Source organism: Psammomys obesus, unplaced genomic scaffold (assembly GCF_907164565.1).
Source record: "Psammomys obesus unplaced genomic scaffold, mPsaObe1.curated_primary_1811, whole genome shotgun sequence".
Lineage (NCBI taxonomy): Eukaryota > Metazoa > Chordata > Mammalia > Rodentia > Muridae > Psammomys > Psammomys obesus.
In genome coordinates, this window is record NW_026596040.1 from 19,778,128 (window position 1) to 19,790,121 (window position 11,994).

The window sequence follows — 11,994 nt, forward strand, 5'->3', positions numbered from 1 at the left end:
AAACAGTTTGGAGGAAAACACATCAATATTGCTGTGAACAGGACCTCATACAGAGACACATGTGTATGATTTAATTTGGGACTTTAAAGTGTAGTAACTATTTTTATTTGAGATACTATAGCATAGACATTGCTGCAATCTCTTTGGAGCCTCTTAAAGATAGAAAGGAGAAGAGAGATGCTTCTTTAGGGGTACATTTATGCTTCACTCCAGACTACTTTCAAAGATGTTATAATGTGTTTAACTTCACTTGAAGCTATAAAAGTACCCCTGCCATCACCAGACTCACTGACAGTAATTCACTAGGAAGTAGCTCTCATGAGTGTATACGTTACCAAATTAATTGAAAGTAAGTAGCATCAAAATTGATATCTGAAGTTGCTGGGAAACTACTTAAAAAGTATAAAATAAGAGAGAAAAGGATGGGTGGTGGGAAGAGCTCTCTCTTCCTGTTGGAACAAGGTGATAAAGGCTGGACTGAATGTCTGGAATCTTCCCACCAGCCGTTAGGCAAGCATAATAGCATCATGTTATCAAAGCAACAAAACCAGCATGGTATAAACATGTGTCTTAATAAAGAATCTCTCTGTAATGAAGAATAGTGTGTTTCCTTTGCAGCCTCTTTGGGGGGTCCTGGTCTTCAAATGGGATCACATTAGTTACTCCCTCATACCGAGTTCCCATGCCTAAAAAGAACTCCTACGATCTTGGCACTTTGGCTTAGATGAAGTGTTCTATTGACCTAAGATGCTGTCATTTAAACTGAATTAAAATGATGATTTGGTTTGGGGGTGGAAGTAAGAGAGCTCACTGGATAAAAGTGTCCATCCCAGGCACCACATGGCAGAGGGAGAGAATTAACTTCCAAAATTTGTCTTCTGACCTACACACACACACACACACACACACACACACACACACACTAACATGCACACTAACAGTAAATAACTAAATACAATTAAAAAAAAAAAACCTTTTGGATGTTGAATTGTGGTTCTGCTCAAATGTTGTTTTCACTGACTGCGTACCAAATATGGTTCTACTTATACTTTGATACTAATATCATATTTATCTTAGTTAATCTATTTATTTTTCTAATTAACTTGTTCTTATTATGCATTTTTAAAAAAATCTTCATTGCCTCTTCTCCCTCCTTATTTACTGGCTTCTGTTATCTTATCACCTCCATGTTAAATCTGTTTTCTAATTCTGTTTAATAAGCTTACATGTTTAAATGGCCAATAAAACCACATGTTTCTTTTAAATAAAATTAGGGCGTTGGCCTGGCCAATTTTCAGTTCACTTTCAGGTCAGGCTTGATGGAATGAATATGTCAGCACGACACTGTGAGGCAGCCACCACAGGATGAGGCAGCTGAGACCTTCTGAAGATGAGGGGGATGGACATCAGTTTTCCTGGCTTCTTAAGTGAGGAGGACATTCTGTCAAACACATCTTCTTATGCCACAGAGGCATACAGACTACAAGTTAGCTTAGAATAGTTAACTTGAAAGGCCCAGAGGAAGCCAAACAGTTGTCAGGCAGCTGTAGGCAGTTGGTCACCTTTCTGGAGGCCTTGAGGAAAACAAAAATCCTGATAGTCAGAGCTCATATCTTACTGCTGTTTAAAATTTGCTCTTAAAGAAGATGTTTTCCAAGACTATGAAACAGATCCTCCTGTTCCCCATTAGAAGAATGAATAAGTCAGTGCCTGGTACCTTCTGTGGCTTGCTTTCACTCCTTTATGGGAAAATCCTAGCAGTGTTAAGGTAAAACAAAGCATGAAGGAAACAAAAATGAATGTCCGTTAGGAAGGGTTATTTACTGATGCCTCCGGTTTCGATTTTCAAATCTTTGTTAAATATTTTGTCAGAAAAAAAATTGTTTAAATTGAGCAGAGAATTTGCTAGCAGTTCCTTTTGTTGCACAAATAGCCAAATGCTCACTTGTTTTCTTTGCTTCATTTTGCAGCTTTTTTTTGTTTTTGAGTTGATAAAGTATGACTTCCAGAAAGATGAGCCACTGAGGAATGAACAAGGCTGGTGCTACTGTGTGAGAAAAGGTAAGATAAGTTATGAAGACATCTTAAACAAAGACACTGAATCCACAGGTGCTGAGTTCAGGGAAGAACAAATGACTCTTCAGAACGTGATCTGCCTTGAATCGTAGCACAGGTGGACTAGCTTTAACTGCTGGATATTTAAACAACGATTACGTTGTTTAAATGCAAAATTGCAAAATAGTTAAGTGGCATATCTTTCGATTTTATATACACATCCGGTGTGTGATCGTAGCAGATGTCTGCATCACATATCACCAATAATATTAAGTCACTATTTTATCCTTGGCACATTAAACAGACCGCCCATGGTTTAAATTTGGGTTTTGATACTTGGAACCTTTGCAACTGTAGAAGATCGGCTGCTCTGAGACTCCTTTCCTTCTTGTGTAAATTGGTGATGACATTACCTCAGAGGCTCAAGCTGACAACTAAATGGTGTGGGAAAAATCTTTGTGGCTTCTTGCCTTCTTTGCTTCTCTCTTTTGTTCCTCTCAAGGTAGACTACCTCACACTTCAGTTTAAATGTTGAAAACAAATGTCTCAGTTACTTGCGTGTTATTATTGAAGGCAGAATGTAGAGATGTGCGCTTAGAATTGTTCAGAGATATTATTTGCATAAATGTGGCCCAGATTTCACCATGAGGCAACACCAGATGTGACTTCCTAGGTCTCTTCTTTGATGTGATAATACAAGTTGTAAAGCTGCTTTGTTGTTTTTCTTGTTGTGTTTTACTGGTAATGGAGAGCTTGAAAAAAAAGTTTTACTTCTTAAAAAATAATCTCTATTGATAGAGTGCAGGGCAGAGCCTTTCAGAGGTCCTCTATGTCAGGCTCCTGACTTGTTCCCTCTTTTCTCCTTTTTCTGATGTCCATCCTCTTTGCCTTTCTGGATAGGAATTGAGCATTTTAGCAAGAGTCCTCCCTCTTGATTAGTTTCTTTAGGTGTACAGATTTTAGTAGGTTTATCCTATATTATATGTCTATATGAGTGAGTATATACCATGTGCATCTTTCTGCTTCTGGGATAGCTCACTCAAAATGATCTTTTCCAGATCCCACAATTTACCTGCAAATTTCATGATTTCCTTGTTTTTTATTGCTGAGTAATATTCCATTATGTAGATATACCACAATTTGTGCATCCCTTTTCCTCCACTGAGGGGGATCTGGGCTGTTTCCATCTTCTGGCTATTACAAATAAGGCTGCTATAAACATGGTTGAGAAAATGTTCTTATTGTGTACTTGAGACTCTTTTGGGTATTTGCCTAGGAGTGGTACAGCTGGATCTTGAGGAAGCGCTATTCCTAGTTGTCTGAGAAAGCACCAGATTGCTTTCCAGAGTGGTTGTACAAGTTTACATTCCCACCAGCAGTGGAGGAGGGTTCCCCTTTCCATACAACCTCTCCAGCATGTGTTGTCTCTTGAGACTATCAATGCAACCTTTGGGCAGAGTCCAGGGAATCTTAGGGAAGAAGTGGGAAACAGTAAGATCTGGAGAGGACAGGAACTCCACAAGGAGAACAACAGAACCAAAAAATCTGAGCAAAGGGATCTTTCCTGAGACTGATACTCCAACCATGGACTATGCATGGAGATAACCTAAGACCCCTGTACAGATGTAGCCCATGGCAGTTCAGTATCTAAGTGGGTTACATAGTAATGGGAAGAGGGACTGTCTCTGACATGAACTGATTGGCCTGCTCTTTAATTACCTCCCCCTGAGGGGAAAGCAGCATTACCAGGCCACAGAAGAAGACAATGCAATCACTCTTGATAAGACCTAATTGACTAGGATCAGAAGGAAGGAAAAGAAGACCTCCCCTATCAGTGGACTTGAGAAGGGGCATGCGTGCAGAGGGTGGAGGAAGGGAGGGATTGGGACGGGAGGAGGGAGGGAACCACAGGGGGGATACAAAGTGAATAAAGTGTAATTAATAAAGAATTAAAAAAAAAACCTAATCTCCAAGCCTCTGAATATCAAATCAGTTCAAATTAGTGTCTTGGTGACTGGAGAGATAACACAGACAGCTCATTGCTCTTGCAGAGGACCTGAGCTCAATTCCCAGCACCCATGTCAGGCAGCTCACAACTTCCTGTTACTCCAGCTCCACAAGATCTGAGCCTGTGGCCTGTGAGGGCACGTGCACCCAACTTCACTGGTACACACACACACACACACACACACACACACACACACACACACACACACCCCACAATAATAATAAGATATACATTTTCAAACAGTTCTTAATTCAACTCCCCACATACTCTCCAAGAGGAAAAAGATGAACTTCGGAAGTCTTGGAGAACTTGAAGTCTTTCCTAGCGTGTTTGTTTATAACCATCATGAGACCTGAAACTGGAACTTGAATCTTGGGACTATGGTTATGTAATTTCAGCACTTATTAAAAATGCTAAATGACTCCACTTTAGAATCCTCATGATGAGCTGTTGCATTTTGTTTTCTATTATGGTGCTGTGCCTTCATTATGTAAATTATGCCTCGTCAGGAAAGGCATGAATACATTGTGACCTATGTGACCTATGTAAGCATTTACAATAAGTTATCAGAGGAAAAACAGATCTATATGATCTGAGAATGATAAACTAACAGTACAAATTGTGAGGAAGATAAGAGTGTTTAAAAATTCTGCAATATTAAATGTAGCCTGACAGACTACACAAATGCACGTGAGGCTTTGAAGGCACATGGACCTTGTTCTAAAATGTTCACTGCAACTTTTATGTGTGACAGCTGTATGACACTGGGCAAATTACTTTGTCTACCCCCATTTCTGCATTGGTCAAAGGAAGCTGTCATCAAGAGCCTTTCTTAGAGGCTGTTAATAAGATTGGGGTAGATACGTATGCCAGGCTCTGAGAACAGCGAGGCTACCGTAGAGAAGGTGCACTGTGTAACTGCGGTGACCATATCAGAACCAGGGGTGCTAGTGAGGATGGAAACAATGAGAAAGAGAAGCCACGGGGCTCTGAGGGAGAAGGTAAGGCAATGGCAGTGGCGCTGAGGAGCCAGTTGCTGAGGAGCAGCCCTTGCTAAGAACCCTCTGAGTAGTTCAGCCCATCGCTGCAGCTAATCCAGAAGAAGGTAAACCAGGGCCTTAGAGGCTAAGATCACTGCTATCCTTTATCTTGCAGATAACTTTGCCTTGCAGATTGCCAAGCATGACCTTGATTAAATAGGCTTGGCTGGAATAATAATTTCAGATAAGTGCCTAAGCATGAGTGGCACTCGTAAGTGTCATGAGATGGGAGTTCTTTCTAATGCCTTCCCCTTCCCTGTCAAGTACTTCCAGAATAACACCCCAGAGGAAAAAAAAAATCATTCTACCACTGTGTTAATTGGTTCAGCCTACTTCAGGGAATCTTAGCCACAAAACTGTAAAGACTCCATTGAGTTCTACACCTATTTCTTTTTCTTATTGTGACTGCTGACTTTATCCTCTCAGTATCAGTTCTTTTCTTAAGAAAATTAGAATTGTAATACCAGCTTTAAACAACTGCTAATCAAAATAAATCGAATTGTAATTGCAGAGCAGGTGTGATCACTATTGTGTACTGCTGTCACCAAGCTTACTGAAATTATTGAGTTATTTGCTCTCAATATTACCTGAGTTAAAATCTGTGTAATTCCAAGTGACATTACCCTCAGCCTGTCAACCCAGAGTATAAAAGAAACTATATTCATATTTCCTTTGCATAGAATTATTTTGTTGTTGATTTTTGCAAGGGTGTGTGTTAATTGTAAGCACCAAGAATAAAGGCCATTAGGTAGGACTGAAACAAATACAAAGGGAAACAAGAACGTACAATAGCTGGGTTTCTCTGATAAAACTTGGGTGTGTGTGGTGTCTGTAATGATGGTTGCTGCAGTGACGGCTGCCAAAATATCCCTTGGTCTTGCAGGCGAACCTGGTCTTCTCATTTCTCGTGTGAACATGAAGAATCCCTTCTTTGGCTACACAGGCTCTTACAGGCACACACAAAGCAAGCTGCTTCTTGATGTTTTTAGGAAGGGAGATGTTTACTTCAATACAGGAGACCTAATGGTTCAAGATCATGAGAACTTCCTTTACTTTTGGGACCGTGTTGGAGACACTTTCAGGTAGGAGTGACACTGGGTACCCAGCTGGCCCTGGGCCTGTGAGTTCCTGCTTCTGTTCCTTGGGACACACAGTCCTTCCATCTTCATAGTGATTCCCCACGCAAAGATTCACTCCCCATCTGCTTCAAGACCAAACTAGAAGTTGATTTCTGACGTCAAACTCCATAATTGCTTTTAAAAAAAAGAACCAGTCTATACCCAATCAGTAAGCCCTCCTCTAAGATCTAAAAGGAGAAGAGGTGAAGCTAACGTTAGGGTTAAAAAGAAGTCCTGGGTGAAGCTCGGAGTTACGATTAAACAGAAGAGCCATAGGATCAAATCTAAGGTCAATGTTTTGTCTTCCCTTTCTTTCTTTATTATCTCTTATTCCTCTATGTGTATGGGCGTGTGGGTGGCATGGGGGGGACGGGAGGCGTGTCACACCACGTATCGACTTCTGGGAGTTGTTCCTCTCCTCTATCATGTGTGTCCAGGTACTGAACTCTGATTTGGTGGCAAGTGCCTCCACTCACTGAGCTGTCTCACCAGTCCTGAGGTGATTCTTGATACAATGAAAAAATACTGAAACTGAGACTTTCCCCTCTTTTTTCTTGTTTGTTTTTTTAACATTTTCTTTTCTAATATTTCAAGCTTGTCTTAGCCCACCTAAAATTTTATTTTACTTTGCTACTCAGTGCCTTTAGAATAGTCAAAAGCATAGAGTAAGTACTTACAAAGGGCTTGAATGGATAGATGAAAAGGGAATAAAAAAAAGAGAAGTATGTCAAGTTCTCATCTTATAGAATTATCCTCATTAAAATAGCAGGAGTGAAGAAATTAATGCCTAGAAACTAAAGTGTGTTAAGAAACTGAGGTGATTATAGTATTTCTTTTAAGTTCTACCTCCAGGGATAAAATTTTAAACTTAATTTTTATTACTGCACAAAGCAGTGATTTTGTCCTGATATATTCCCCTTATCATCGTTTAATTTTATGGCTCTTTTAAAAACATTTTACAGTGAACAATTTATACCAATAAAACTCTTAAGTTATTTTAACCAAACCACAGCTGATCGTTTTTATTGAACTCTGAGCAAAATGCTCTGGTAGACATGGCATTTGCTTAGAAACTAGGTATTTTTGCCACTAGGTGCTTCCTAGAGCCAAATGCGAGTCAGTGAAACAGAGTGGGTTTCAGAGTTTCAGAGTGACTCACTGCTCCACCTGTCTTTTAGGTGGAAAGGAGAAAACGTGGCGACCACAGAGGTCGCGGATGTGATTGGGAGGTTGGACTTCATACAGGAAGCAAACGTGTATGGCGTGCCTGTGCCAGGTATGTGGCTGTCGACAGACGGCTCTGAGACTTGCAGAAGAGAATGTCCGTGTCCTCTCTAGGCTTTATTACGTTCTAAGTCGACATTAAAATATTTTGCACATTAAAATTAACATTTAAAAAATATTTTCACCTTGACTTGGCAAGCAATGCCCTTGAATAAGCCAACAAGCTTTATGGACACATTGGAGGAACGGTACAGATGAATTTTACTGTTTTGGTGTGTTTTTAGGCAAAAGCTAGAAAATCTGGCCAGGGACTAGCGACTTGAAAATAGTCGAAGCCGATCTTTCCAATTGTCTCATTTTTCCTCTGATGGTGTGTGTTGGTGCATTCCACCAAAGAGGAACATGTTCGAGTTTAAAGGTTTAGCAATACCACTTGGGCCTGAAGTGTGTCCTTTTATGCAAACGAAGGTGCTTCCTGCTAATGCTGTGGGTGGTGGGGAAGCCAGGGACTGAAGGAGACAACAGATCCCTGAGGACTGGAGAACTGCACCAGCCCCCTGAGGTCTACAGATGGCATTCAGACAGTTGGCAATGCGGACTTAGTCAAAATACCCACATCTAGTTTTCCTAACTTCAAATATCCCAGTTGAGTTTTTCATCAGTGACTAAAATGTGCATTTTTGCTGGGCCACAGTGTAGTTACCTCTAAGTCAGTTTTCTTTCTTAGTATTCGTTTTGGTAGGATGCAAATTATCCTTAATTTCTTGTGTCTTCCATCCAGCCTGTTTCCTTTCTGTAGTATAGACAATGAAGGACAAGCTGTGGTCATGCCCTCTGTTCAGTGACTTCTAGTGATTATATCATATGCCAGGGAAAGACACACAGTCAGTAATGCTACTGCCACATTGAAACTAACCTCTGCGACAGACAAAGTTATCTCTGTGGCAGTGGGTGTGTGACCAGATGAATCTGGAAAATTCACGTAGTATAGATGGATTTTATTTCAATCTTTTCCCCAGGTTATGAAGGAAAAGCAGGGATGACGTCTATTATTCTAAAACCAAACAAGCCTTTAGACTTACAAAAAACTTACGACCAAGTCGCAACATCTCTACCAGCCTATGCCTGCCCGCGATTTTTAAGAATTCAGGTAAATTTTTACAGCCTCTAAATGTACTGTCAAATGTAAGAGGCAGAACCAAGAGGTGGGTCATACCAAAATACTGTTGTCTGATTTAGGTAATGCATGTGTTTTATTTATATCGGGTAATTTTAAGAATAAAGAGCAGAGAAATGTAGAATGGGTGCTGTTTGATGCTGTATTTGAAGTTGGGTAGGAAAGAAGTGTGATGTGCTAGGGTGAGCCTTTGTCCTGCCTGTGGAGCAGATCTCTTCCTCTTCACCTAGGACCTTAAAATAAAGTGATATTCTCAGTGAGGGTGGCAAGCCGAAACTGTATCTTGTACTTAATTTCTGAAGACAGTTGGTGCCATTTGCCTAAAATTAGACTTTACTAGGTCAACCCCAAATTGCTTGTAGGTTATTTACAGAACCTGAAGGAATTTGTCTTCAAGCAGTTTTCTTCCCAACCCGTTTTTATAGGTTTAAGTCCTCTCCTTATATTGTGGGAATTCCTGAGCTCATTTCCTTTGGGATAAAAGCTCTTTTTAGATTTTGTTAGATTGCTAGTAAAGAGTGGTTTGAAAATATCTTACTCAGCTTCCGGATAATTTTACTTGCTTATTTACTCTGTCACTCAATTATTTAATACTGTGGCTCAAATACAATTCATGGACGTTAGTAGTTTTCTGTTTTTAACATTGTAACACATACTTTTCCAGAATATATTTGTTATATTACTATTAAATGACTAGTAAAGTAGAACAAAATGATATCACATTCATATTTTAAAACATTTGTAAACCAATGCTCATAGTCAAGCTATTGCTTATCCAAGGTGCACGTCATCCAAATTTATTTGTTTCATTTGCATATTATATATTTTTCAGATAAGTCTCAGAAATATTCTCTGAAATTATAAAATTAAGTAAGTATGAAAAAGAAGTAACTTAGTTAGCTGAACCTTTTATTGATGAAGTTGAGGATTAGCATTTAAGTATTTTTATTTTAGAATTAACTATTTTTAAGCATTGACATATATAGACAACTGACACGACCATTATAACATAATTAAGTTTACTATTAATTCTCCCATATTACTTGTGTATTTACATTTCATGTGCATGTGTTTCTTATACATCATGTGCTGTATGGCCTCTTTTTTCTTTGTTTATATATGTAGATAGCATATTATATATACATACATATTCCTAAATATATAAATTCAACTGGTTGAGTTCATATAATTGTTACTTATATGCAATTTATCTCAGGGCTGATCTTTTGGTGTTGTTTAACCAATTAGGGAACTCTTCCTTGGGAAGACTATTTCATCCCGTTCTCAGTATTCCTTAGTTGCCTACAGTTCTTAGTCTATGGTTGGGGCCTTTTGAGATTTCCTCCTTTTGTGTTAGCATGTCTGTTGGTATCATCCCTGATTGGGTCATGTTTAAGGAGTCATGTTGTTGAGACGCCATAAGTGTAATTTCCTGACATTTCTAGGAGATGTCATCTCACAGCAGACACGCCTTCTCTTTTGAAAATGTTCCCTGAGCCTTAGGTGAAGGATGCAGGCCTTTTGTTGTAGATGGCTCAGTTGAAGATGGATAACATATGATCACTGCTTTTGCATTTTGACCAGTTGTAGTTTTATGTAATGGTCTTCATTTCTTGCAAAAAGATGTTTCTTTGTTGAGGGGTAAGAGTTACACTTATCCGTGGGTATAACTAAATATTTAGAACATGGTTAGGAATTACATTGGTTTAATAATGTGGCAGGTTCTTCTCCAAGATTCACAACCTCACGACCTCGTTAGCTCTGGGTAGTTGGATACAAACTAGTACAAAGCATAGCTTTCCTGTTTTTGAGCAGTTCTGAAATCTAATTAGAGAGTGGGAGCCTTATTTTCACTACTCTAGAAGACTGGGTCAGCATTATACACCGTTAGAAAATATTTTAATATCATTAATTTTCTAAACGGAACCTTGGCCATTACAGTTCTGATTGTTATTTAATTCGTTACAATGGACAGAAAGCCTAACATTTAAAGCTTTCTTCTCACATCTCAAAACAGCTGAAATAGAACTAACCCTGTCCTTTGGTTCAACCCCAGAGACAAAAATTTCCAGAACCTCCTGGGAAAACTTAGATCATAAATTTTGTCTTTTATAACTTTAACTCTTATTATAGTATTATGTATTTATAATATTGTTTTGGTATTGACATGAAATAGGATATGTATTTCAATCATGCTTAGTTTGTTGATTATATTACTATTATGTATTTAATAAGCTAACATTTCAATAAAGTTTACAGATAAATTAAAGGTGTCTATTTCTAATGTTAAATTAATACTAAATATGGAAAAGTAAGTTGGATATAAAATGTGATAAGAAGATACGACCTATGTTTTTTTGACCTAAACATTTTAAACATTTATGACCTAAACATTTTACTCATACATAATAGTAATTACAAATACAAATAACTTGTTCCACTCAGATCTGTAATTATTTTCTAGGACAAAATGGAAACAACAGGGACATTCAAGCTACAGAAGTTACAGCTGGTAGAAGACGGATTTAATCCCCTGAAGATTTCTGACCCACTCTACTTTATGGATAACTTGAAAAAATCTTATGTTCCACTGACCAAAGAAATTTATAATCAGATAATGTTAGAGGAGCTTAAACTTTAAGGCTGTATTTATGGGACTTTGATGGCTTCCTGGGAAAGATGAAGGAAGATTCACGAGCTCCCTGACTGACAGTCAGGAGGGGTTCCTTTCATAACTCAATCATAAACTGGAAAGAACTGAAGAATGCATTTGATATACCTAAGCTGTCAAGGCCCACACTTCTCAGCACAGTGAGCCGTGAAGAATGAGATGTTCACCCCAGAGGCTTGAGGTTGACATGAGGATGCTGCTAACAGCTGCTGCCCAAGACTACCAGAGAGTAGCACACTGCACAGCATGTGCCCAGAATGAGAACACAGTTCAAAGTACAGTGACTTGGGAAGTAAAAGCAAACAGGCCGTAGTGTTACCACCTGACTCTGGGACTCTAACAAATAGGCTGATTTACTCTGAAGCAGAGACGGCGAAGTAGTGTTCATCATATGCTGCACTTCCTTGTGAAGCTTAAAATTCCTTGAGTTTAATAAGGCTTAAGATTGCTTGATCTGATGTAGACTTTGGCTGACTTTTTCCTTAATTTGAAGACTCAGTAAATAAATACTTGCCTTAATATTGAAGATTTTATGTAAGATAATATGTAAGCAGTTAACGGTTTAATCACTTAAAATACTTTCTAATATGTAACGATTCTAGTTTTCAACGAATAGTAAAATTTTTACTCAGTTTATTTTTATGTTCTCTATCTTGTAACTCAATAAAACAAACTTTATTATTATGTGATTTGGGTGCTAT

At 38.6% G+C, this 11,994-nt stretch overlaps 1 protein-coding gene across 1 annotated transcript in view; it reads left to right on the forward strand.

Moving 5' to 3' along the window:
• Positions 1–11,263, forward strand: part of Slc27a6 (solute carrier family 27 member 6) — a 46,127-nt gene extending 34,864 nt beyond the window's left edge. The window contains exons 6-10 of the mRNA XM_055622929.1: positions 1,971–2,061; positions 5,987–6,185; positions 7,400–7,497; positions 8,465–8,595; positions 11,087–11,263. Of these exons, the coding sequence (XP_055478904.1) occupies positions 1,971–2,061; positions 5,987–6,185; positions 7,400–7,497; positions 8,465–8,595; positions 11,087–11,263 (696 nt within the window). The remainder of the gene's footprint in view (positions 1–1,970; positions 2,062–5,986; positions 6,186–7,399; positions 7,498–8,464; positions 8,596–11,086) is intronic.
• The last annotated feature ends 731 nt before the right edge of the window (positions 11,264–11,994 follow it).